Consider the following 26,888-nt stretch of genomic DNA (forward strand, 5'->3'; position numbering starts at 1 on the left):
GCCTTCTACTAGACCCTCTCTGCATTCATTTCTTTCAATAAGAAAGTAATTCTCTATCTTTTGAGAAGTTACAAACTTGATCTTGAGTTAGAAGATCATTGGTACTTCTGCTTTCAGTCCACTGCAGTAAACTCAAAGTTTCTTCATCTTATTTCTTACATTACTGAAATGTAATCTCTCTTTCTATGGCATCGTTATTAGCTGGGTCTTCAAGGTACATTCTTGATTATTTTCTATAGTCAGCTGTCCTGTGTTATTGACCAATTACTTTTTCTCTTTCAAAAGATGTATGTCCTTCTCCATCCTAAAACATCTTGATCAAACTGAATCTCTTCCCTGATTAACTGTATTAATTTCTTCAGCCGTTATTATTTTCATCCATTCTCTGGCTTTGCAAATTCTATCTACAATTAAATCTTTATTCTTGTCATCCACTCTCTGGACCTTTCCCTTGGTCACTTTCAAAACTGAAGAATTATTGGATTCATTCTCATCCTTTTGAAATCCAGTTTTGTTTTCAAGTACCGTACAAAGTTTAAAATATTTCTGTTTACTGTTTTCGTGGTTATCCAGTAGTTCCAAGTCCTTTTCCAACATTTCATTCTCCGAAGGCGGTCGCACCAAACTGTCAGTCACCTGCTCCTTTATTCCACCGGCACAATTTTCTGTGTTTGCCAATTTTGCAGCATGTTGCGAGATTTCTTCATTGACCTTGTCTACTGGAGCTTCTGGGCTACAGCAGCTATTTTCAGATTTGGCCTCAGTCATTTGTTTTCGACCTGCCTCAGATTCCATTACACAGGAATAATCACCAGCAGTATTTGCAACATCTTCTAATACTTCATTTTCATCTATGAAAGTAATTCCTTCATTATTGGTTGAGATGCCTTTGATTTATTGTCACTTTGAATCTTCTTCCTTTTCTTCAGAAGTGAATTTTTTATTTAGTCTTTTGTTCTTCCCATAACTCATCGTATTTCACAACCGAAATCCTGTTGACATCTCTGGGGAATGGGCTTGTGCTCGGGGAGGATTTGTCCATCTATATGCGTACCTTGAGTCCGTGGTACAAAGGGCTCTGCCTTAGCCCCAAATATTCTTAGTTCATTTGATGGCTTCATGCCATCAGACCTCTTAGTTAGGTCGCTTTGAACAACAGAATCTTTTAAACTCATCAGTACCTTCACTTCAGCCTCTCGGCAACGTTTGGATTTCCGATCCAATTGTTCCCTTTTTCTCCTGAGCTCCAATCGCTGTTTCCTTAGCTGCTCTGGTTCCACTTGCTGCTTCATCTAGTTCTTCTGCTGCCTCTTTAACTGGTCTTCCTATTCCACTTGCTGCTCCTTTATGAAGAATTTCTCATCAAGCAAATCTTCTTGAGCTTAAAGAGCAGCCATCTTGGCCTTAACCTTTATATATAGAGATGAGGCCCTTGAAGCAAGAGAAGCCCCACCCACCCAAGCCCTCTTTGGAACTTCTTTTGCTTTCCCTGCTTCCTGGTTCAAGAAATGTACGTGTACGTACCATTGCTTTCCCATTCTTGGCCTTAATTTGTAGACACTATTGAAAGTTTTCCGTTATCCTTACCAGCCCCAGTAAGACCACTCATCTGAAGCAAAGCTATAATGCTGTTTTCTGCTAGCACGTCGGTTGTTGCCCGGGAATCTGACTCTTTTTCAAATTCGAATTGGACGTTTTCTTCCCTTTTGTCCTCTTTGCCGTAATTTTGTGACGCATTTTTAGCCATTTCCATGCCACTGACTTGAGAATCAGCTGACATCATCCACAGTGCTTTCGCGGAGTCTGTACTCCCAGTGACTGAAGCTGCCTCTTCTTTAATTGCCAGCTTCAGTCTCGCGACAAGAGCACCTTAGTCACCTGTGTGGCCTGGCCCTTGTTGCTTCAGTTTGGCTCTGAGATCTGAAACCCTCATGTCTTCACGACATTGCACCTCCTCAGCAACGTCGGCGGCAGCTGCAGCCATTTCCCTCATCACGTTTGACTGTCCTTCGAGTTCGAGCACCAAGCACGCAAACCATGAGCCAATTCAACAATCCCCAATGGACTAGCAGCAGCAAATCCAATCAGTGTTCAAAACATGCCATAAACACACAGGAGTCCTACCACTTCTAATGGCTGTAATGTGCTGCTACTAATGACCAATTTTCCACCTCAGCATCTGACTAAAATGTCACTGATTTTCAAGAAATTGCTTCACCAACATATTGACAAAATTTATCTTCTCACAAATTAGAAGTTTCATACACTTTTTCTGGCCACTACTCAGGCCGATGGATGTGGATTGCAAACTGCAAGGCAACTTCACATTTCTCAGATGACCACCATATTATTTTGAATATCATTGCAAAACAAGAGGGGGTTATTTTCTGTCTTCTGTCCTTGTATTTTCCATTGTGACAATAATTTTTCTGCCAACTTCTTACAATAATTTCAGTCAGCTTAATGTCGCGACTTCCTTCCGATTGAAAGTAGTCGCTTGTTATTTAACGTTGTGGAGCTTAGTGAAACAAAGCAGTCGACCGAAATTATCACCGCCTCACTCACCCTCTCCGGATTGCCAACTGCCGACGCTGGCTGTAGAACCTATATTTAAGCATGCCCGTAACTACCGTGCGTGCTCCTTTGAACGCGCTGGCTCCCAGCTCCAACCGCTAGCTGGAGGCACTGAGCCAAGTGCACTCGTGCTGCCATGCGCCTCCGGCACTGCAACAGGGCTGGCCTTCATGCTTGCGTATGGCAGTCAATATGGCTGAGCCTGGCCTTTGGGGCCAACATACCACCTTAAGTAATCCCTTGCAAATACGGAGCATCCCTGGTATGTGAGTGGAAATAAAAAGTTTAAAAACCACTGCTCTAAACCTATCCTATCCATGTATCAATCTATATTTTTTCTTAAACATTGCATTGTACCTACCTTAACCACCTCCTCTAGCAGCCCGTTCCATACACCCACCATCCTCTGTATAAAAATATTACCCCTCAGGTTCCTGTTAAATTCTCCGGTCTCAAGGTGGAACATGTTCCCATCGACCCAGGTAACCTGACACTACTGTGTGATGTCTCCACCAGAAATTTATTTCTGGGCTCTGAGCAGCACTGGCTAACTTCCTAGGGACACAGCTGCACCACATCATGGCACATCACCCTCAGGCCGAGCAGGTGGAGCAGTTTCACAGGCACCTGAAGGCAGCCTTGATGGCTCAGCTCAAGGGCCCCAACTGGGTGGATGAACTGCCTTGGGTCCTGCTGGGGATTCGCACCATGCCGAAAAAGACTTCAATGCAGAGATGGGCTACTACGCACCCTTATCCATTCTGGGGGAGTTTCTTGCCTCCACCGTATGCCAGGAAGAACCCACGGCCACCCTTGAATACGCGGTGAAAACTGGGGACCCCCTCACCCTAAACTTATGTCCTCTGATTCTCAATTCCCCGACTCTGGGCAAAAGATTCTCTGCGTTCACCCAATCTATTCCTCTCATGATTTTATACACCTTTATGAGATCACCCCTCATCCTCTTACGGTCCAAGGAATAAAGCCCCAGACTATTCCTCCTCTCCTGTTAGTTCAGACCCCAGAGTCCTAACAACATCCACGTAAATCCTCTCTGCACCCTCTCCAGCTTGGCAACTTCTTCCCTGCAGAATAGTGGCCAAAACTGAACCCGATACCTCAAGATGTGTTTCACCCATATCTTATACAACTGCAACATGACCTCGCAGCTTCTCTTCTCACTACTCAGACTATTGAAAGCATATGTGCCAGAACCTGTGACTCCACTTTTAAGATACTGGGGCAAAAATAAGGTCGGCATCCAGTGCCCTTTTCCCAGTAGCAAACACCAGAGGGCATCTGCACAAAGTGAAGGGAGGAAGGGTTAGGGGAGACATCAGGAGTAAGTGTTTTGCACAGAGAGTTGTGGGTGCCTGGAATGCATTGCCAGGGATGATGTGGAGGCTGGAACGTTAAGAGCATTTAAGAAACCATTAGACATGTGGACAAATTTAAGGAGGGTTTAAGTCAGCACAACATCATGGGCCGAAGGGTCTGTATTGTGTTGTGATGTTCTATGTACTGTATACCTATTCTGTTCAATCCCTCTGCTCTATAACACTCCCCAGATCCTTACCATTCACTGTGTACATCTCATCCACATTTTGATCTTCCAAATTGCAGCACCTCACATCTCTCTGTATTAAATCCCATCAACCACTCCTCTGCCCACCTGCCCAACCTGATCAAGACCCTGCTGCAATCTTTGGCGACTCTCTTCACTGTCTATGATATCAGAGTCCTTAGTGTCGTCTGCTAATCATACCTTGCACATTTCCATCCAGATCATTGATATGGATGACAAACAGCAATGGGCCCAGCACTGAATCCTAAGGCACTCTTCCGTCATCACTCCCTCCTTTCAACCATGAAGCCCATTTGTTATCCAGTCAACTATCCCATAGGGTTTACCTTTCCAGAGCAGCTTACCGTGTGGAACTTTACCAAATGCCTTGCTGAAATCCAGATGTACAACATCTACAACTCTGCCATCATCAACCATCTTGGTCACATCTTCAAAGATTCAGATGACCTCTCAGTTACAAAACTGATCAGCCTTTTTCCATCCAGGTGCATGTATGTGTTCTCCCTCAGATCACTCTCTGGTCATAGATGTTCAAATCAAACTTTTTGTCATCCGATTGTACAAGTACCACCCGACGAAACAGCCTTCTCCAGTCCTCGGTGTAAAACACTGCAAACACACATATGGACAAACAATACATAAGCACAGTACAACTATTCAAATATTAATATTATTGTTGAAAATAAATAGTTGAGAAACAGAGGATTTGTAATAGGAATTCAGCACTCTCACTGCCCATGGCAAGAAGCTCTTTCTCAGCCTGGTGGCTCTGTCTCTGATACTCCTGTTTCTCTTTCCCAATGGGAGTAGCTGGAAGATGCTTTGAGTGGATTGTAGTGTCCTCAATGATTTGGCGAGCTTTCTTTGGGAAATAATTCTGGAAATTCACATCGACGGTGGGGTGGGGGGGGGGTGGAGGGAGTCCTCAGATCTTCTCTGCCATTCCTATGGTCCTGTGGATTGACCTCCAATTCAATGCTCTATACCACACTATGATGCAGCTGGCCAGATGTTGTGCTCACTGCAGATGTTTGAACAAATGAACAGAAGATAATCCATACTCAAAGGAAGAGGGAAAATGAGGGTTTGGGGCGTTTCTGTATTAAGGTTGGTCAAAGGAATTGCTGGTTGTCTCTCTGTTGTGTATATGATGGTATGTGCTCTTTGCTAATATCTTTCCCTACATCCTTGCAGATGCCGATTAAATGGATGGCTTTGGAGTGTATTCACTACCGGAAGTTCACTCATCAAAGTGATGTGTGGAGCTACGGTAGGTCCTACTGCGTGTGTGAAGCTCTGCGTATTTACCCAATGCTCACACTTACCTTGACCTGCGGATATCCAGGAGCTCAGCAACAGGGCACATACTGAAAGGCTTTCGCTTATATTTCTGGCAGGTGTCACTGTTTGGGAGTTGATGACTTTTGGCGGGAAGCCTTATGATGGAATCCCAGCCCGTGAAATACCGGACATCCTGGAAAAAGGAGAACGCCTCTCCCAGCCTCCAATCTGCACCATTGATGTCTACATGGTGATGGTGAAATGTAAGTCGCCCTCATTACTGTGGGAGTAGTGCCTCCCTGAACCAAATTCAGACACTTAACCAGACAGCATTAACATCAACCTCCAATTTTCATAAACCCCCCTCCTCTGAGTCTCTCTCAAGTTTAAGATTGTCATCCAATTTAACCAGTACAACTCAAAGAAGGAACATTCTCCAGTCCACAGTGCAGAACAATGTAAGCATGATTTAACACACGAACAGACAAACGATGCATACACACAGAACATATTAAAGTAAATATTATTTATAAATAGTAGTGTCAGGGAGGGTTGTCTCCATTCCCCACTCCCCTCCATTCCTTCTCCTATCAGAGAGCTAGACATCTTATCCTTCTGCCCTCTCCCCCACCATTTCTACGGTCTACCCTCCTACTTATACCCACCTACAACTTACCTCTGAATCTGTGCTCCTCCCCCCTACCCCTTACTCTTCCCTCTCCTCCCGCCCCTTCCCCCACCTCTTTGTTCGGGTACCTGCCTGCTTTTGCTTCTACCTGACGAAGAGTCCAGGCCTGAAACATTTGACCTGAGGGTGATGTGTGTGACCTGCTGAGTTTCTCCAGTATGTTTGTGTAGTGCATTCCCCTGCAGCAGCTGCAGACCTTCTTGGTTAACTTCAGACGCACAGCCTGGCTCTGACTGAATGGAGTGAAAGCCTTGATTAACAGCTCCTAGAGATTGAAGGAACTCTTGTCAGGGGAGGTAAAGGCAGTAGCTCATCATGGGGGATTTTGTTTCCAGTACTGATTCCTTCTGCTGTTTAAATCCTGATCTAATCTCGTCTGCAGACTGTGTGACAAAAACACAATTTCACAGGGCTTCTTCTCCACCCACTGCCCCTCACTATCCTGACCCAAGGATGACAGTTGTCACACAACATGACCACCAACAAGGGGCGGCATGGTAACCGAGGCACAGTGGTTCCCAACCTTTTTCTTTAAGTATTCCCTCTGCCATCGGTGCTCTGTGATTAATAAGGGATTGTTTAAGATGGCATGTGAGTGGGAAGGGAAGGTTGAGAGCCATTGCTCTAGACCCAATTGTTACTGAAATATTTTGCTTGAGAAAAATTGTCATTGGCCCATTTCCTTTGGATGTGAGCTCCTTCATGAGTAGATTGAGTTGGATGCCAACAAAGTCACCGGTCACGGCTAATTTTAATTGTCAAACTGGAGCCACAAGGAAGCAAAATGTGACTCAAGTTCTGTAACTTGTGGAACCCCAACACCAAGGTTTCCCCAGTGTTGAAGGGGAAATTGAAGGAGGAAAGGTTATAGAGTGGTTGGGAAGAATCGTTAGAGGCAGGAGAAGGGGTTTGTGGAAGGACATTGCTGAAGCAATGAATGCCTCTGAGGGTGTAAGATGGGTAGAGGTTTGTGTAAGGGATGTCATGCGTTGGAATCAAAGCAGAAAACTGCTCCTTTAAAGCAAGGATGGACGGCAGAAGGAATTGTTCAAAGGATCACAATCAAGGTTTCTGTGCAGTTAGCGGTGGGTGTTGATGGTCATGTTTTGAGGTTGTGTGACAAATGTCATCCTTGGATCAGAATAGCGAGGGGCAGGGGGTGGGGAAGAATCCCTGTGAAATGGTGCTTCCAACTCACAATCTGCAGACCAGGTTAGATTGGGATTTGAACGGCAAAGGAATCAGGACTGGAAACGAAATCCCCTCGTGACCAACTACTGCATTTACCTCCCCCCGACAATCTCTGGCAGACGACATACGCAGCCTTTTGACTTTCACACCATTCAGTCAGAGCCAGGCTGTGAGTCTGAAGTTAAACGGGCAGGTCTGCAGATGCTGGGGTTGAGTGCATGCTACAAACGTGCTGGAGAAACTCAGCAGGTCACACAGTAGCGAGAGGAAGTAAAAGGGTAACAAATATTTTGGACATGGACCCTTCCTCAGGTATAAGTCAATAACAATAGACGAATCTGCATCAGAAGAAGAAGGAAACAAAATGCTCGGTAATGTTGCAGCATGAGCGGGGACCCGCGGGCTCCCGGGCAGGAGCAGGGACCCTTGAACTCTACAATTCCTTTGACCCCAAAATTCAATCGACCCCTGGTGTTTAGCAACCCCCTTTCAACCCCTTGGAAAGTCATCACCCTCCCACCTGCGCCCAGGGGTCGAAATCAGCCACTTTGGAGACGCCTAATATGTTATTTAACGTCACTTAACATCACTATATTCTATTCAATAAGGGGTGGAAAGGTCAGGGTTCTCTTACTAAAGCTCAGCCTAGGGGCACACTGCTCCTGTCATTTCCTTTGGAATGCATTTTATATATTTCTTTCCACGTGCCTTCCTTCCACACTTCATATTCTTGACAGCACTCATTCAAAATATTATCATTTAAATGATTTTTATAATTGAAAGCTTGAGTCTGCCCTGGAGTCCTTGCAAAATTATTTATTTTTACTATCCAGTAAAGGAGTTACCTTCTTGATAAATGTCCTGCATTTACCAAGCCAATCCCAAGATATTGTGGATTGTTTTCAAAAAAACATCTATAAAAAAGGATGCTCATTCTCATACATGATTACCCCAATGCCAGCGTGCACACGATTTGAACTTGGATACTGACCACAGCCTGTTCGCATGCACACACCACAGTCTGTATTCACACTGACCACAGCCTGTTCATGTGCACGCACCACAGTCTGTATTCACACTGACCACAGCCTGTTCGCATGCACACACCACAGTCTGTATTCACACTGACCACAGCCTGTTCATGTGCACACACCACAGTCTGTATTCACACTGACCACAGCCTGTTCATGTGCACACACCACAGTCTGTATTCACACTGACCACAGCCAGCTACCCTACACTGTCGTGTGCTGACACTGTATATACTTATATAATAGTCGATCCCGTATAAAAGTTGAGGTCCTAACTATTTTTGGTCCCAACTGACCGCCCATCTGAGCTCCCAAGTACCAAACCTGAATCCATCCAAGCTCCTAACACCCCGAACGCAGATCCTCGTCCTGGGCACATCAGAATTCCCAACGCCCTGAGCACAGATGACCGGCCCGGCTGCCGACCAACTGGAACTCCTGACGCCTTGGTCACAGACTCTCTGCTAGGCCCTGGCCGCCCACTCATTCGTGCTTCCAACACCCTGAAAGCGGACCTACCACCTGGTCCCGGCCATCTGAGCTCCCTAGGTCCAGCCACAAATTGTTCCACTGTGAATTTCTGCCTGTTGTCTTAGTCTTCGGGAGTTAACCCCCTGAACCGCCTGTCCTCTGAGGCAGTGGGAGTTAACTCCTTTACTTCCACCTGTTCTCTGAGACAGTGGGAGTTAACCCCTTACTTCCGTCTGTTCTCTGAGGCAGTGAGAGGTAACCCTTTACTTCCGCCTGTTCTCTGAGGCAGTGTGAGTTAACCCCTGAATGTCCGTCTTTAATCTGATCTGCCCTTTCTTTGCTGTTCACTGCAGGTTGGATGATTGATGCTGACAGCCGGCCCAAGTTCAAAGAGTTGGCAGCAGAATTTTCCAGAATGGCTCGTGATCCACAGAGGTACTTGGTAATTCAGGTCAGTCCCCCTTCATTTCATTTTCTCAGTTGGAATGATCATCTCATTAACCAAAACCCATAAAGCTCTTTGCTAATGATAAACACCTGGTTTGCTTTGAGGCCCTTGCGCTGAGAGAGCCAGCGCTCCGTGACTCTGCGTCATTGCAGGCTCAGCCCCATCACAGGCTCGGTCAGCTCTCCAGGTGGGGTTTGGGGGTGGGGGGGGTCGCAGGATGAAGGCTTCTGATGGAGTGGCTCGGAGGTAAGTTCAGGCCACTCAATCACCAACATCCATAATAAATAGGGACAGAAGAAGGCCATTCAACCTTTCCCGTCTGCACTGAAGCAGAGGCCCAAAAAACTGGCAGACAGGAGCTACTGGTCAGGGATCCGAGTGAAGATCTGAGGAGTACTTTTGTTGCTTGAAGGCCCATTGGAACTGAGATTTCACTTCCTGAATGGGTCCGAGAGGCTGACACACGCACCATTCGAGGATGACTCGGACGAGCTCTTGAATCACCAGTCAATGGGTGCCTGATCTTCCGCTCAGTCCAACGCAGGGCCTGCTCCCTTGCTCTGTGACTGCAGTCCCAATTGCCAGGATCGTGCCAAACCATCCACCTCAGTGTGGGTTCCCTGCATTATTTTCCTTCTCATCCACAGGACAGGCAGAGAGCATGGCACAGCACACAACCTCTAGCCCTCATCAGCCCGAACAGGGTGCCCAAAATAGACTCAATCTCTCCACTCACATGTGATCCAAATCCACCCCCACCCCCCCCCCCCCCGATTCCCTGCTTTATTCATGTCTTTTGTCCAGAAACTTCGAAGTTTCTTCCAATGTCACCATTTTATCAGCTTCCAGCCCTACCCCTTGTAACCCATTTGTGAACCCACCACCCTCCGGGTAAAAGACGAGTCCTGGTCATCTTTTAAACTCCCTTCCCCTTACCTTCAACACGTGTCCACCGATGTTTGATACTGAATCCTCGGGGGAAAAAAATCTGTTTACCTTCAAACTCCATCAACCTCCATTTTAAAATAGCTCAGGGGGTAAAACACAGGATTCTGTTGACACCGTGGTTAAGTGAAAAGAAAACTCACAAATGCTGGAGAAACTCAGCATGTCAAACAGTGCCTTTATGTCGGAAAAGTGAAGATACATCACCAACGTTTCGGGCTTGAGCCCTTCATCAAGGTGTGTGGGAACACGAGAGATGTCCGAACAAAAGGGGGAAGAGGGTGGTGAGGGTGGGAAGATGATAGGGGAACTGTGGGGTCTCGGCTAGGTGGAGAGAGAAAGGAAGTTGGAACTGGAATAACTAATTAAAGGGGGAGAAGGAGGGGGAGGGGGATAGTTCATTCACTGAGCCTCCAGAATAGAACTTTTCCAGGATAGAACTGTTCTTGAATAGAATAGAGAATCTTTCTTGAATGGAGCAGAACAGGGGCGACACGGTTGGTGTAGTGGTCAATCCGACGCTTTTACAGCGCCAGTGATCAGGACCGAGGTTTAAATCCCATGTTCTCTGTAAGGAGTATGCATGTTCTCCCCGTGTCTGTGTGGGTTTTCCCCGGGGGCTCCAGTTTTATCCCACTCTTCGAAACGTACCGGGGGTGTAGGCTTATTGGGTGTAATTGGCTTTTGGGCTGAAATGGTCTGTTACCGTGCTGTATGTCTAAATTTAATTTTTTTTTCATTTAAAAATTTAAATTTAACATCATTTTGTTTTAATTTTGTTTCTTAAAAAAATTCCTAATGATCAGCAACAGGTTCTACAGCTGAAGACAATTTGGACACGCACTCAGCAATTTTAGTTGTATTTCCATTCGTTGCCTGCTTTTAAACTGGAGCTGATGTTTAAACACACAACAGAGCTGTTTAGTGATTAGAAAGGAGAAGAATTCTGTTGTGAATTTGGGAAATTGGCATTTGGAATGGGGGTTGATATGATTGAAGGTTCTGAAATGTCATTCATAAAACCTCTCATTGGCTAGTGTTTGTGCTGGATGGAGCAGATGTGGGGGTTCTATATTGTGGTTGGGTTGGAGTGGAGCTTCTAATACCAACAGTAAAGATCACACCAACTCCAGCCCTTGTACTTAAAGTTCCTCCATTATTGGCCAAATTGAGGATTTCCGGCCAGCGGAAGGGGCACGAAACAGAAACTCTGGCACACAATTTAAACTTATTATTCACATTAAACCTAGTACAATGAGAAGGGTTCTTCAGCGAGGAATCCAAGAAGTTATCTCTAACATTCAAACACTTGTGCCAAGAGCAAAATTAGAGAGTCAAGTTACAAAGAGAAGGAGGATCCATTATCACCAAGCGGAGCAGACTAGATGAGCCGATTGGCCTACTCCTATATCCTGTGATCTTGTGAAGTAAAGACAGTGCAGTGGGGTTCATTCAGGAACCTGATGGCTCCCAGTGTTGGGGGCAGTGGATAACTCCAATCCCTTAATAAGCTCCGTGAGGGGGGGGGTCGAGGGTGGAGCACCACTGCCCCAGCCCCATCCAATTCAGGTTCAGATTTATTGTCAGACTACGTACATGACATCACATACAACCCTGGGATTTGTTTTTTTGCGGGCCAGGCAGTATTACCACTTATGCAAAAAAAAACTGAACACAGCATACACATGCAAACAAACTGTAAACAGATAACGAATGTAAACAAACTGTGTGCAAAGCAGAGACAATTTTAAAAATCAATCAAATGCACAAGAGTCCTTAAATGAATCCCAAATTGAGTGTGTCGTTGAGGAGTCTGATGGTGGAGGGGTAGCAACTGTTCCTGAACCTAGTGGTCTGAGTCTTGTGGCACCTGTACCTCTTTCCTGATGGCAGCAGTGAGAACAGAGCATGCTGGATGGGGTGGATCCTTGATGATTGGTGCTGCTCTCTGACACCAGCATTCCCTGTAGATGTTCTCAATGGTGTTTTGCCTGATGTCCTGGGCTGTGTCCACTACCTTTCAATGGCTTTATGCTCAGGAGTATTGGTGTCCCCATACTGGACCATGATGCAGCCGGTCAGCACACTTTCCACTGCACATCTATAGAAATTTGCCATGGTTTCTGGTGTAATCCCAAACCTCCAAAAACTCCTGAGGAAGTTGAGGTACTGACCTGGTTTCTTCATGATTCCATTAGTGCTTTGGGTCTAGGAAAGATCCTCTGAGGTAGTGAACCCCCCACCCCCCCCCCACCCAGAACTTAAATTTGCTCACCCTCTCCACCTCTAATCCCCCACTGATCACTGGATTGTACACCTCTGGTTTTCCCTTCCTGGTCAACAATCAGCTCCTTGGTTTTGGTGACACTGAGTGTGAGATTGTTGTTGGTGCACCATTCAGCCAAGTTTTCAGTCGCTCTCCTGTATGCTGACCTATCCCCTTCCTTTAAACAACCCACTACCGTAGTATCATCAGTGAATTTGTAGATGAGGTTGTTGTACTGAGCCACACAGCCATTGGTGTATAATGAGAAGAGCGGGGGCTAAGAACGCAGCCCTGTGGTGCTCCAGTACTGGTGGAGATTGTGGTGGAGATGTTCTTACCAATCCTCACTGATTGTGGTCTGGAGGTGAGGAAATCTGGGATCCATTAACACAGTGGGTGTTGAGGCCCCAGGTCCTGGAGTTCGCTGATCAGTTTTGAGGGGATGATGGTGTTAGATGCTGAACTGTTACAGTGCATTCTGCTGCATGTTCTCTGAACCAGCAGTTCAGCTATCAGTGGGGCGAGAACTACATTCTGCCAGGAGTAATTCAGCAGGTTGAAGTGGTAGAGAAGGGAATGGTCGGTGTTTCGGGTTGGAACCCTTCATCAAGCTTGCTTCTGTGAAGTCTTTTTGCGGCGCCCTGCCTTTGAAGGAATTTTCCTCCTCTCACTTTTAAAAATGTTTAATTTAGACAGATGGCACGGTAACAGGTCCTTCCAGCGCATGTCTCCCGAATACCACCATTAACCCACGACCCGGAGAAAACCCGCGCAGACACGGGGAAAACGTACAAACTCCTTACATACAGCACCCTATTCGAACCTGGGCCGCTGGTGTTGTAACAGCGTTGTGCTAACCCTGCCACCTGTGAATCCCCCTTATGGATGCTGCTTGTCTTGCTGGGTATTTTTGCCACAAGCTCCAGTACCTGCAGATCCTCTTGTCTCTGGTCAATGGCGGCTGCTCGCATTACATCAGTAATGGTTCCCAGGTCACCTGAGGGCTCACCCTTGCTCCCAATGTGTGCTGCGCAGAGTAAGTGGGTGCCCCTTGTTGTTGCAGGGAGATGATCGGATGAAGCTGCCCAGCCCGAACGACAGCAAATTTTTCCAGAGTTTGCTGGATGAAGAGGAGCTGGGAGACATGATGGATGCTGAGGAGTACCTGGTCCCACAAGCCTTCAACATCCCCCCTCCCATCTACAGCTCAAGGCAGCGGATCGATTCCAACCGGGTGAGTCGGATGCATTTTGGTATCAGGTCAAAGTCAGGCTGGTGTTACCAACAGGAAACCTCAGTAGCCCTCACTGTGTGCCAGGAGGGAAACCTGGACCTGAGATGCCTGCTCCGCTTCTGTCCCGTCTCTGTCCCACATGGAGCACCAGTGATGAGGGTAGGTTCACATCCTGGGTGGCGGGTGTGGGGGGGGGGGGGGCGCTATATTATAGGTATCTCCTCTAACAGTGAATGGAGTATTGCTGATGACTTGTAGGGTCCCTCTGCCCATTGTGCTCCCTTTTCTCATTGACAGGAATATCTTTCTGAGATTCCATGACTTATTATGCACTGGAAAATCCATCTGAGTATAAAAAGATAATGTGCTAGTGAAATTCTACTTGATGTGTTTTTAAGCTGGCATTGATGTTCAAGTTTATTATCATCTGACTGTACATGTAAGACCAGATGAAACAGCGTTTCTCTGGACCAAAGTGCACACACTATACACAGCACATCCTTTGGCTTGGCTTCGCGGACGAAGATTTATGGAGGGGGTAAAAAGTCCACGTCAGCTGCAGGCTCGTTTGTGGCTGACCAGTCCGATGCGGGACAGGCAGACACGATTGCAGCGGTTGCAAGGGAAAATTGGTTGGTTGGGGTTGGGTGTTGGGTTTTTCCTCCTTTGCCTTTTGTCAGTGAGGTGGGCTCTGCGGTCTTCTTCAAAGGAGGCTGCTGCCCGCCAAACTGTGAGGCGCCAAGATGCACGGTTTGAGGCGTTATCAGCCCACTGGCGGTGGTCAATGTGGCAGGCACCAAGAGATTTCTTTAGGCAGTCCTTGTACCTTTTCTTTGGTGCACCTCTGTCACGGTGGCCAGTGGAGAGCTCGCCATATAATACGATCTTGGGAAGGCGATGGTCCTCCATTCTGGAGACGTGACCCATCCAGCGCAGCTGGATCTTCAGCAGCGTGGACTCGATGCTGTCGACCTCTGCCATCTCGAGTACCTCGACGTTAGGGGTGTGAGCGCTCCAATGGATGTTGAGGATGGAGCGGAGACAACGCTGGTGGAAGCGTTCTAGGAGCCGTAGGTGGTGCCGGTAGAGGACCCATGATTCGGAGCCGAACAGGAGTGTGGGTATGACAACGGCTCTGTATACGCTTATCTTTGTGAGGTTTTTCAGTTGGTTGTTTTTCCAGACTCTTTTGTGTAGTCTTCCAAAGGCGCTATTTGCCTTGGCGAGTCTGTTGTCTATCTCATTGTCGATCCTTGCATCTGATGAAATGGTGCAGCCGAGATAGGTAAACTGGTTGACCGTTTTGAGTTTTGTGTGCCCGATGGAGATGTGGGGGGGCTGGTAGTCATGGTGGGGAGCTGGCTGATGGAGGACCTCAGTTTTCTTCAGGCTGACTTCCAGGCCAAACATTTTGGCAGTTTCCGCAAAGCAGGACGTCAAGCGCTGAAGAGCTGGCTCTGAATGGGCAACTAAAGCGGCATCATCTGCAAAGAGTAGTTCACGGACAAGTTTCTCTTGTGTCTTGGTGTGAGCTTGCAGGCGCCTCAGATTGAAGAGACTGCCATCCGTGCGGTACCGGATGTAAACAGCGTCTTCATTGTTGGGGTCTTTCATGGCTTGGTTCAGCATCATGCTGAAGAAGATTGAAAAGAGGGTTGGTGCGAGAACACAGCCTTGCTTCACGCCATTGTTAATGGAGAAGGGTTCAGAGAGCTCATTGCTGTATCTGACCCGACCTTGTTGGTTTTCGTGCAGTTGGATAATCATGTTGAGGAACTTTGGGGGACATCCGATGCGCTCTAGTATTTGCCATAGTAATTATATATATGCATAGAAACACAAACAAAATGAATGTATATCAATATTCTGGAACAATTTACTCAGTTTCATTAATAAGAGACCCAAGGCTATAGGATACTATTCCTCCATATTATAGTCTGTGGGAGGAAGCTGATACCCAGCCTGGCAGTCCTGATTTTGATGCTTCTGTATCTCCTTCCTAATGGTAGTAGGTCCGAGATCCTGTGTGATTTGAGTTTGAGATACACAGGTAACCAATCCTTTCTTGGCTGATCTGAGCTTTTGGAGATGTTTGATTTTATTCCACATGGCTGCCTGAATCCCTCTCCTGGGACCGTATTCAATATAAAAAGTATTTAAGCTTTCTGGTAACCATGAAGTCAAAGACAGGTAACAACCTAGCATCAAGCAGCAATTAAATGTAACGTCGGATTTTATGCTGGCAAAATTCAAGACTTTGATCAGCTAGATCATGTGACCATCTTCCTCCCTGTGATGACGAGTTTATTGTCATACACAAGACAATGTGCAACATGCACTGAAATTCTTAGCTGCTGCAGCTGAACAAATACTTTGGAAAGAAATGAAAACAATTACAGAGTATGCATTAAATTAAATATAAAAAGATAATAAATTCAAAATATAATTAATAAATAATCATAGTTACCATAGTAGACAAAAATTGGTGTTACAGTAGTGCAGATAGTCATTTTGTGGTGTCAGAGTAGTTCCTAATTAGTGTAGGAAGGGGATGTTCAAGAGCCTGATAGCTGTTGGAACAAAATTGTTCTTGACCCTGGTGTTGGAGAAGGTTTAATAGAATGATAGCAGGAATGAAAGGGTTAGTGTATGAGGGACAATTGTCGTCTCTTGGACTGTACTTGTTGGAGTACAAAGGATGAGGGTGGACTTCATAGATGCATTTTGAATGCTGAAAGGCCTAGACAGCGTGGATGTGGCAAGGATGTTTCCCATGGTAAGAGATTCTAGAACAAAAGACCATCAATTTAAAATAAAGATGTAGAAACATTTGTTTTGTCAGAGGGTCATGAGTCTGTGGAACTTTTTTGTCACAGGTGGCTGTGGAAAGAGGTCATTGAGTGTATTTAAAGCAGGGAATGGCAGGTATTTGATTAGTCAGGGCATCAAGGGTTACACCAGTGGTCCTCAACCTTTTTCTTTCCATTCACATACGACTTTAAGTTTTCCCTTTGGCATAAGTGCTCTGTGATTAGTAAGGGATTGCTTAAGATGTGATGTGAATGGGAGGGAAGGTTGAGAATCACTGCTCTCATCCCAATTGTTATTGAAATATTTGGCTTGAGAAAAATTGTCATCAGCCCATTTCCTTTGGAGTAATGAAACCGTGCACATAACGAGTCAATTAGGTACGATTAAAACAGTGATTTTCAAACTGTTTCTTTCCACTCACATCCCACCTTAAGCAATTCCTTACTAATCACAGAGCACCTATGGCACAGGGATTACTTAAAGTGGTATGTGAGTGGAAAGAAAAAGGTTGAGAACTACTGGGTTACAGGGAGAAAGCTAGGGAGTGGTGATGAGTGGGAAGATGGACCTGCTCATGATTAGAATGGCGGAGCAGACTTGATGGGCCGATGGGCCTACTTCTGCTCCTATATCTTGTGAACTTGTGACACATCCCAACGAAACAGTGTATTTCTGGGCCAGAGGCACACACACAGATGCACAGTACACCCTACACCAAATGACATACAGTATATTAATTGCACTCCAAAATATATATATCTAAAAATAATGTATGGGTTTCTAGAATTGTTCAACAGTCTCACTACTTGTGGGAAGAAGCTGCTTCCCAGCCTGGCAGTCCTGGTTTTAATGCTCCACTAGGTCATATATCAAAGATACTGCGGGCTGGATGATTAGGGTCCACAATGATGCTCTGAGTCTTTAAGCACCGTATCCTGTAGATAGTGTTAATAGAAGGAAGGGAGACTCCAGTGATCTTCTCAGCAGTTTTAATCACTGTCCATACTGACTTCTGATCTGATGCTTTGCAGTTACCAACCACACTATGATGCCATAGGTGTATCAATGGTATGGCAGGTGGAGCACAGAACCCGGGCTTGTGGGGGTTGAGGGGGGGGGGGTGTGCCATGGTCCTCACCTTACCTGCTCAATATCCAAGTACCTAGCCCAATATGACCACTTTAGCGCCATTCCAGCATGCAAACAGCACCTAGCAGGGGCTCTCAATGCAGGATCAATGGGGAAAATGGCCATCCTCCCTACCTATAATCACCCATGCAGCTGGAACTGCTCTGCCAGTGCCAGCGCCAGCCAGGGTAACACAGAGCAGTTCCAGCTGCATGAAGGATTATGGGTAGGCATGATGACTATTTTGCCCATTGATCTTGCATTGAGCTGCTGGGACCGACGAGTGGCCCGGTGAAGTGCCGGAGGCCAGGCGGCCAGAGGGGCAGGCTGTCAGTGGGCAACCAGCGGGGCTGTTACGGCCTCCCTGGCCATGCGCTGATAACCCCGCCAGCTGGCCACTGACGGTCCCACCAACCTCCCCCTGACAGCCACACTGACTGCCCCACCAGCTGCCCACTCACGGCCCACTGGCCGCACACTCTAGCTGCACACCAACAGCCCGCACTGGCTGCCCGCAGATATTTTCCAATTAATACCTCACCAATCTCCCTGCAGCCTGCCCCATGACCCACTCCCCAAACAAACTGGTGACAGACTTATATCACTGTGGGAACCCAGTGATCAGGAGGGAAGGAGTAAAGATAGATGGTTGTCTCGCAGCCCCAGGGTGTGCTCCTGTAGCACGTCGTTAGGATGGTGCCTTCCTCATTCTCCTTGTGCCAAGTCCCATCAGGTCAAGACTAATCCCACAGGCTGGAAGACAGCAAATGGAATCCCACAAATGGGATAGAGGATTTGCTGCTCCTCACAACTCCAGGGTGGAGTTTGAAAGTCCTCCCTGTGGCTGCATGAGTTTCCTATGGGTGCTTTAGCTTGCTTCCATGCCCGAAAGCCAAACAGGGAGGTTAATTGCCACTGTTAATGACCATGAATGGAGGTGAATGGCAAAAGAATCAAAGGAAGATATGTGAGAGAGAATGTCACAGGGTTACTGGGGGTGTGGGTCTGATGGATGGCTGCTGTGCATGCCAACGTGGATGCCAAGGGTTTAATGGCCTCCTTATGTGTGGGTAAAGAATGGGGAGAGAAGACTGGAACTAGGGACCAGGCATAAATTTAAAAACAATGGACAATGCTGGAAAAATTTGACAGTAAAGGCAGTATCCACAGAAGGAGAAATAGAAATAATGCTTCATGCCTTTGACTTGTAAGCCTGGCATCAATCCTCAGGGAAATGTTGGAATATGTCACAGGAAGTATCAAGGCATTTGGAAATGAATGATATATTTGGACTTCGACAGTGTCATCCAAGATATTATTGAACAAAATTGGATCGCGTGGTTCCATGGGTAGCATACTGATGTGAATGGAGGATCTGTTAATTGACAGAAAGCAGAATTGGAATAAATTGGTCACTTTCAGTTTCGAAAGCTAAGACATATGGAAAGAACGAGGAATTTATTTCATAAATCGATGTGAACAGTAATAATGGTGCTGGCATTAATTTGCTGCTTATGTGAAACTTACTGAACAGACAACGTTCAAAGTGTGGGAAGGGAATTGTGTCATAATAAAGTTAGAACTTCATACAACTTTAGATTCAAATCTTGGTTCAAGACCTTACTATGTCGATTAAGTCAGTGATATTAATGATAATTTATTTTTGCCTTGAAACAAAAGCTATGAAATTCTGGAGCGCCAAATGATTTCAAGACACCTTTTTCAAACTAATCAGGAGCTTTTAAAATGTGGCCACATTTGCCATGGAGGAAATTCAACAGCTGATTTGCACCCTGGAAGTAATAGTCACCATCTGGCCTGTTTCATTGGTATTGTCCACAATCATCTCCTTTGTCTTGTTCATGTTGAGACTTGCGTTGTTGCACCATTTGACAAGCCTCTCTGAATTTTTCCTCAGCTCCATTCTCCTGCCTTCACCCTTGACACCTTTACTAATCAGCAACTTATCAGCCTCCATTTTAAATCTACCCAAGAACTTGGCATGCACAGCCGTCTGGGTTAGCAAATTCCTCTAACATAACCACATTAACTACCACCGCCAGCACTGATGGGGTTAATATATTCTCTGCAAGCATAAGCAGGTGGAATAAAGATAACTGGAGATAAAAATAAAATCCTCCTGAAAATTACTATCAGAGTGCTTCAGCCAAGAGTGGTGGGAAGAACCTATTATCATTAGTTCTCTATTCAGGCTCTCACAAAGCACTGGGGCTTTGTATTAGTCATTTGAAGGAGAATGCATCATTACTACGGGCAATTGAGTGCAAGCCTCCTTCTCTATGATGCAGCTCAGTAGGTTGCTCTCCAACAACCATCGAGCAAACACTTCTGGGTGCAGATCAATGGGCTTGATTGTCAGAAAGGGTAATCATTTGAGAAGAGATACCAGTGCAGGATCTCAGCCTGGGCCATCGACCATCTTTCTGCCTCCACTCATACTGCCTGAGTTCCTCGAGTAGCTCATTGTTTTGACACCAATTAACCCCTTTGATGAAGGACACGATAATTGGCTTTGCTTGATGTGACTTCACCATTTCATTCTGTTGCGACCCTCCCCCTCTGCAGATGAAATATTTGCCAAGCAGTCTTTGCTTCCAAACGTTCTGTAGTCAGGTGCTTACTGGTTGAGCTAAAGACCCACGCAATCAGAGAATGTCAAGCAATCCTGTCGCAACCCATCCATGATGGTTCTTTGGCCTCTGTTGAATGTTACTTCACAGTTCTGAATGTCAACCCGCCTTTCAATCAACGATTTCAGTATTAGTATTACAGATGGAAGTCCTGAAGGATGCTCTTGGTTCTCCATTCACAGAAAGAAGGGATGGACACCATATTTTTGGAAATATCTTCCATCGGGAGCTGGAACAGCAAAAAATGTTGTAAGGATGTTAGGGGATCTTAACAAAACAAGAACAGGCCCTTCACCTCAGCATGTTCATGCCAACCTTTTTCCCAATCTTCACAAATCCCACTTGCCCACTCCTGTGTCATGTCTTCCTGTACACTGTGTGTCTCAATGCCTCCTGAGCCACCTCCTCATAAACTGATATTCCCAATACCTTCAACTCTGACAGGAACATAGTTCTAACCAAAGTAACAAGAGAGACTTTGAGGACAAAGGAGATTTTTTTTATCCAATGGATAGTAAGGTTTTGGATGGAAAAGTGATGAACAGCAATTCAAAAGAGAGCTAGACCAGGAATTGTAGAGGAAAAGAAATCACAAGGCAAGAGGCTGGAAATGAGATGGCCTTTCAAAGGAGGTGGCCCCGACTCAATGGGCTGAATGGCCTCTTGCGTGATTGGCATTGTTGGTTGAGTCATGAATCTTGACTCGTGTGTGATTGGATGATTAAGTCAGCCCTGGAAATATGAGAACAATTGCTGAAAGTGCCATGCAGATCAGTCAACACTTCTGTCTGCCCTGTTGTTCATGTGCACGTTGTGCGAACATCATATTATGTAGCGAAGCTACATGGGATACTGTAATGTACCTGTATTGACTAAATAGCCAAGATACTGTACACATTCAGTACTGTATTTAAGCTAATGTATCTGGCAAGGTAATATATGGGTTAAGTAGGTTAGTACTGTATAGTACTGTATACATTCTAAATATACACCACTGTATATGTAATCTGTACTTACTACAATTGCAGGGGATTTGAGATACATGTGTGATGTGCAGGAAGCCATTAAGTTCACTACATCCGGGTATGTCCATTACGTCCCATTCTCTGATCGGGATTTCTGAATTCTATTATAACCTTAATGGACCAAGGATGTATATGCCATCAGACGTTGCCTGAAAGGACGTTATGCGGCACATGACTGTATACCCCTTCTAGCTGCTATGACCAAATCTTCAGCCAGTCAACACCAGTCTGTGTGGTCGAGAATAGAACATTGAACAGTACAGCACATGGGCAGGATCTTCATCTCTCCCTGTCTGTTTGACTATAATGCCGTTAAATTAATCCCAGCTGCCTGCACAATGTCTATATCCCTTCTTTCCCTGCCTGTCCATGTGCCTGACTAAATGCCTCTGAAAGGACGGGAAGGTGGTTCATGTTGTGCCTTTATTTGCTGTAAAGACAAATCAAGGAACAGGCCTGTGAAGGAAACATCATTGCTGAGAAGTTACTCGAGGGAATCTGACAGCAGGATCCATTTACTTTAAAAACCATGTCTGATGCCTGGCTTTGTGCATTAAAATTACATCTTACAAATATAACTGGGTTTTTTGACCAGGAGAATGGACAAGGACATGATGATAGACCTTGACTGTGTGGACTGCAGACAATATTTTGGCATGGTGGCTGATCCAGAAGGCATGATCACTTGGGATCCAGGGTTAGCTGGTTAATTGGGTACTGCAACATTGACTTGGTGGTTTGAGGCAGAGGAGAGTTGTTTGTCAAATTGTAGGCATGTGGCCATTGGTGTGCCACGGGGTGATCGTTGGGTCTCCAGTCGTTTGAAATCTCTATTGAAGATTTGGATGAAAATGCCATTGACATAATTTGTAAGTTTGCGATCATATCAAAATCATTGGTCTGATTGTCAGGGAAAAAAGTTGACCAAGGTTACAGCAGGACGTAGATCAACGAGAAAAGTGGGCAGAAGAAGAGATGCATTTTGGGAAGTGAAACTGGAACAGGGCTTACACAGTAAATGACAGGGCCCTGGCGAGTTTTGTAGGACAGAGAGAGCAAGGGGTACAAGATTCTCAAACCCCTCGATCTTGTACGAACTGTGAGTGGATGTCTAATTCTTTCATTTAAGGGTGCCCTGAATTTCTGTTGTCCTGGTGACCCCTTGAACATGGTGCAGATTTGAGCAAGTGGTGCCCGCGATCCCACAGACAATTCGCGGTCAGTGCACAAACAGGTGAGCGAGATCTCAGGCAAGGGAAGTGCTGCACTCAATGTGACAACAGCATCCGCTGTAATCATTACAGCTCTACCAGGAAGAGCAGATGTGTTTCAAATGGGGACAGAAGACTTGAGAGCTTAACAATTATAACCCCCTCCAGAGTGGAAACAGCGAGAAGCGGAATTTACACTCAAACCTCTCCCAAGAGAACCATGCTGATTGACAGTTGAAGGACTCACACTGCAAATTTGCACAGAGCCATTCCCGGAAAAATCAAAAGCAAGAACCACTTGAGAAGGTGAGCAGAGGGCATAACAAGCGCATCGTGTCTACACACAGACGTAACCCCAATGCCTCCCACATTAGTTGCTAATCCCATTCTAGATTCCGAAGTCACTGGAAGCAGTATTCCATTGATTCCCTTCCAAGCCCACTGAGAATTTTACACATTGGCATGAGATGAACTCCAGACAACGTGGACGCTCCATTCTCCCTGTTTCCCCTGGTGTTGGTCGAGTGAATATTTGTTTTGCTCCCTCCAAGTCAAATCTATCAATCTTTAACAAAGAACACACAGACTTAGAGACCACACTCTGGGCCAGCCATTCTCAATTCTCACCACCACCTTTCCCCCCCACCCCCACCTCACTCAGCAAAGTTTATGGAGCAGTCAAGTTTTGGTTTCTTCCGCACTTCTCTCCTACAGAAAACAAAAAACATAAAAAATATTTATGTTATGTGAAGTGAAGGCTTTTATTTAAATGTGCTGTGCACCCCCCCCCCCCATAGAGAATGGCTGGTCATGGCAGTCTCATTAAAATCATTCATAGATGCATAGAGACGAATCTCAACTTACAGCCCCTTGTGGTTACAACGGAATTCAACCTTATCCTACAAATTGCTCACTATACCTGCGTACGAATCTTCTGTTGATTTTGTCCAAGAAATCCAAGTCCTCTCCCTTGCTCATGTGACAAAAAGCTACAGAATTCAGACGTAGCTACAGCATGCATGTGTTGCATTGAGTATGAAAGTTGGGGTGTTATGATGAAGTTGTATGAGACATTGGTGAGGCCAAATTTTGAGTATTGTGTACAGTTTTGGTCACTTACGACAGGAAACATATCAATAAGATTGAAAGGGTGCAGATAAAATTGACAAGGATGTTGCTGGGACTCGATGAGTTACAGGGAAAGTTTAAAGAGGTTAGGACCTTGTTCCCTCGAACATGGGAGAATGAGGGGGTATTTGATTAAAGTATACAAAAATATGAGAGTTATAGATAATTAAATGCAAGCAGTTTTTTTTTCCACTGAGGTTGGGCGAGACAAGGACTAGAGAACATGGCTTAAGGGTGAAAGGTGAAATATTTTCAGATTTCAGGTCAGATTTCAGATTTATTGTCAGAGTACATGTATGACATCACATATTCTGGTATTCTTTTTCCTGTGGGTGAAACAGAATTCACACTAATTGGTAGTGCAAAAAAGAATTGTACACAGCATAAGCATGTAAACAAATAAAGATCTGTAACAGATAACGAATGTAAAATTAATAAAGTGCACAAGAAAGAGTCCTTATATAATTGAGTTTGTTGTTGAGGAGTCTGATGGTGGAGGGGCAGCAGCTGTTCCTGAACCTGGTGGGGTGGGTATTGTGGCACCTGGACCTCTTTCCTAATGGCAACAGTGAGGACAGAGGGTGTGCTGGGTGGTGTGGATATTAGGGGAATTTCTTCACACAGAGAGTGGTGGGAGTATGGAACAAGCTGCCAGCTGAAGAGGTGAATGAGAGCTCAGTTTTGACATTTAAGAGAAGATTGGATGGGAGGGGTATGGAAGGATATGCTCTGGGCGCATGTGAATGGAATTAGACGGAATAATAGTTTGACACAGGCTCAATGGGCCGAAGGGTAATATTCTAGGGTACACAAAAGGAGACATTTGGGTGGGCTGACCAAGGTTACAACTTTCTTTCCTTTCAGATACTTTGCCAACTTCCTTTTGAATGCCACAATTGAATCTGCCTCCACAGCCACTCTCCCCACCTTATAGTGTAAAAGTATGTATCCTTGTGACACTTTTGGCTTTTATCTTAACCAATCACCTTCATTCAGCCTTCCTCAGCCCTTGACACTCCCATCTCCACCAGTGGGAGAAATTTCTCTCGACCTCTTCTACCTATAATCTCCTTCAGTTCAAACAGCCCAGTCAGATGTCCTCGCATCTTCCTCTGGTCCATGGAGCACAAACCCAGCTTCCTCCATCTCTCCACGTCACATCTGCAGACTCTTATCTCTGGAGCCATTGTTACATTGTTTTTTTTTAAAGGTTTCATGTCTTTCCCAAAGTGCATTTTCCAGAAATGGACACAATCCTCCTGGGTTTATATGGAGGTTCATCAGATCTTCTCTACTCTTCTCTCTGTAAACCCCAGAATCCCATTTTCCCACTTATGTTTGTGCCCCAGGTCCCCCTTTTCTGATCCCCTTTTTCTCATGGTTGCTCTAATTTACATTGCCTTTTTCACTCTTCCTGCCAAAATTAAATGTTTCACATTTCCCAGCACTAAAGTTCATCTGTCACCTATCCACCTCTTCCTTTCCTTCCCCTCCGCCCACCGTTTTATTTAGGTGTCTGTCTGATTTTTTTACATTCCTGATGAAGGGCTCAGGCTCAAAGAATCAGCTGCCTTTGACTTCCGATGGATTCTGTGTGACCGACTGAGTTTCTCCAGCACTTTGGTGGGCTGCACTGAACCCCAACATCTGCAGATTTTCTTGTCTGTGTTTCCTTAATATTTGTTACCTATCCCTTACTTGTGTCATGTACTAGTTTGGAGACTGTATCCTGTACTGAGTTGAGACAAATGAGAAAAGGTGGTGAGGTTACATAAATAGAGGGGAGAAAGAAGAGGGGAGAGGGGCCCAGATGTGATAGGGCAGAAGGCATGAGAGGGAGAGAGACAGAGGGGGAGGGGGGGAAAGAAAAGTTGGAGAGAGAAGTAAAAAGGTACAGGAGTAGGTAAAATGGTGAAGGAAACTAGAACCAGATGAGGGTGGGGCTTATCTTCACTGGTGAAGATCCAGCTGCGCTGGGTGGGTCACGTCTCCAGAATGGAGGACCATAGCCTTCCCAAGATCGTGTTATATGGCGAGCTCTCCACTGTCCACCATGACAGAGGTGCACCAAAGAAAAGGTACAAGGACTGCCTAAAGAAATCTCTTGGTGCCTGCCACATTGACCACCGCCAGTGGGCTGATATCGCCTCAAACCGTGCACCTTGGCGCCTCACAGTTTGGCGGGCAGCAACCTCCTTTGAAGAAGACCACAGAGCCCACCTCACTGACAAAAGGCAAAGGAGGAAAAACCCAACACCCAACCCCAACCAACCAATTTTCCCCTGCAGCCGCTGCAACCGTGTCTGCCTGTCCCGCATCGGACTTGTCAGCCACAAACGAGCCTGCAGCTGACGTGGACTTTTACCCCCTCCATAAATCTTCGTCCGCGAAGCCAAGCCAAAGAAAAGAAAGAAAGAAAGAATTGCCAACATTATGTCAACCTTCTACAGGAGCTCTATCGAGTGTGTCCCGGCCACTGCATCATAGTGTTGCTGCAAAGAAATAGATCCACAGGATTGTCAGAGTGCAGAAAGGATCACTGGAGTCTCCCTCCTCCCCCCTCCCACCCATCAACGTGATCTTCCAGGATTGTTGTCTGAAGAGGGAGCGCCAAATCATTGAGGACCCTTTCCACATGGCACACAGCATCTTTCAGCTGCTCCCATCCAGGAGAATCAGAGACATCACCACCAGGCGGAGGAACAGCTTCTTCCCACGGGTGGTGAGAATGGTGAACGACCCACATTAATCATCAGAGACTTTCATATTTCTGAAACAATATTTATTTATATATTTATACTTGTCCTGCATATGTAGTGTTTGTCTGTGTGTTTTGCACCGATGACCAGAGAACATTGTTCCATTGTGTTGACAACTCGATGTTCATGGTATTAGGGTTAAGGCTGTCCTAGAGTAACGATGTGTTATTCCTCAGACTTACCTGTCAATGGATGAGGCTAAGGCCAGTCATTTCATTCTAGGATTGATAGAGTTCTAGAGCATGGAAGAAAGCCCTTCAGACCAAATTGTCCATACCGATCAAGATGTCTTCCTGAGCTTGTCCCATTTGTCTGCATTTTCCCCACACCTCGCTATACCTTTGCTACCCATGTCTCTGTCCAAATGTAGTTTGATCATTACAATTATTTCGACCCCTACAGCTTTATCTGGCAGTTTGTTCCAGATACCCACCATCCTCTGCATGAAAATAAGTTGCCCC

General features: G+C 45.7%; 1 protein-coding gene across 4 annotated transcripts in view; it reads left to right on the top strand.

Annotated features, from left to right (window-relative positions):
- LOC138761594 (receptor tyrosine-protein kinase erbB-4-like) overlaps nt 1-26,888 on the top strand; it is a 910,121-nt gene that overhangs the window by 826,994 nt on the left and 56,239 nt on the right. For all 4 annotated transcript variants that reach the window (XM_069933967.1, XM_069933965.1, XM_069933966.1 and 1 more), the window contains 4 exons: nt 5,354-5,429; nt 5,557-5,703; nt 9,175-9,272; nt 13,544-13,714. In XM_069933967.1, the coding sequence (XP_069790068.1) occupies nt 5,354-5,429; nt 5,557-5,703; nt 9,175-9,272; nt 13,544-13,714 (492 nt within the window). The remainder of the gene's footprint in view (nt 1-5,353; nt 5,430-5,556; nt 5,704-9,174; nt 9,273-13,543; nt 13,715-26,888) is intronic.

The sequence above is a fragment of the Narcine bancroftii genome, chromosome 4 (assembly GCF_036971445.1).
Source record: "Narcine bancroftii isolate sNarBan1 chromosome 4, sNarBan1.hap1, whole genome shotgun sequence".
In the NCBI taxonomy this organism is placed as follows: Eukaryota; Metazoa; Chordata; class Chondrichthyes; order Torpediniformes; family Narcinidae; genus Narcine; species Narcine bancroftii.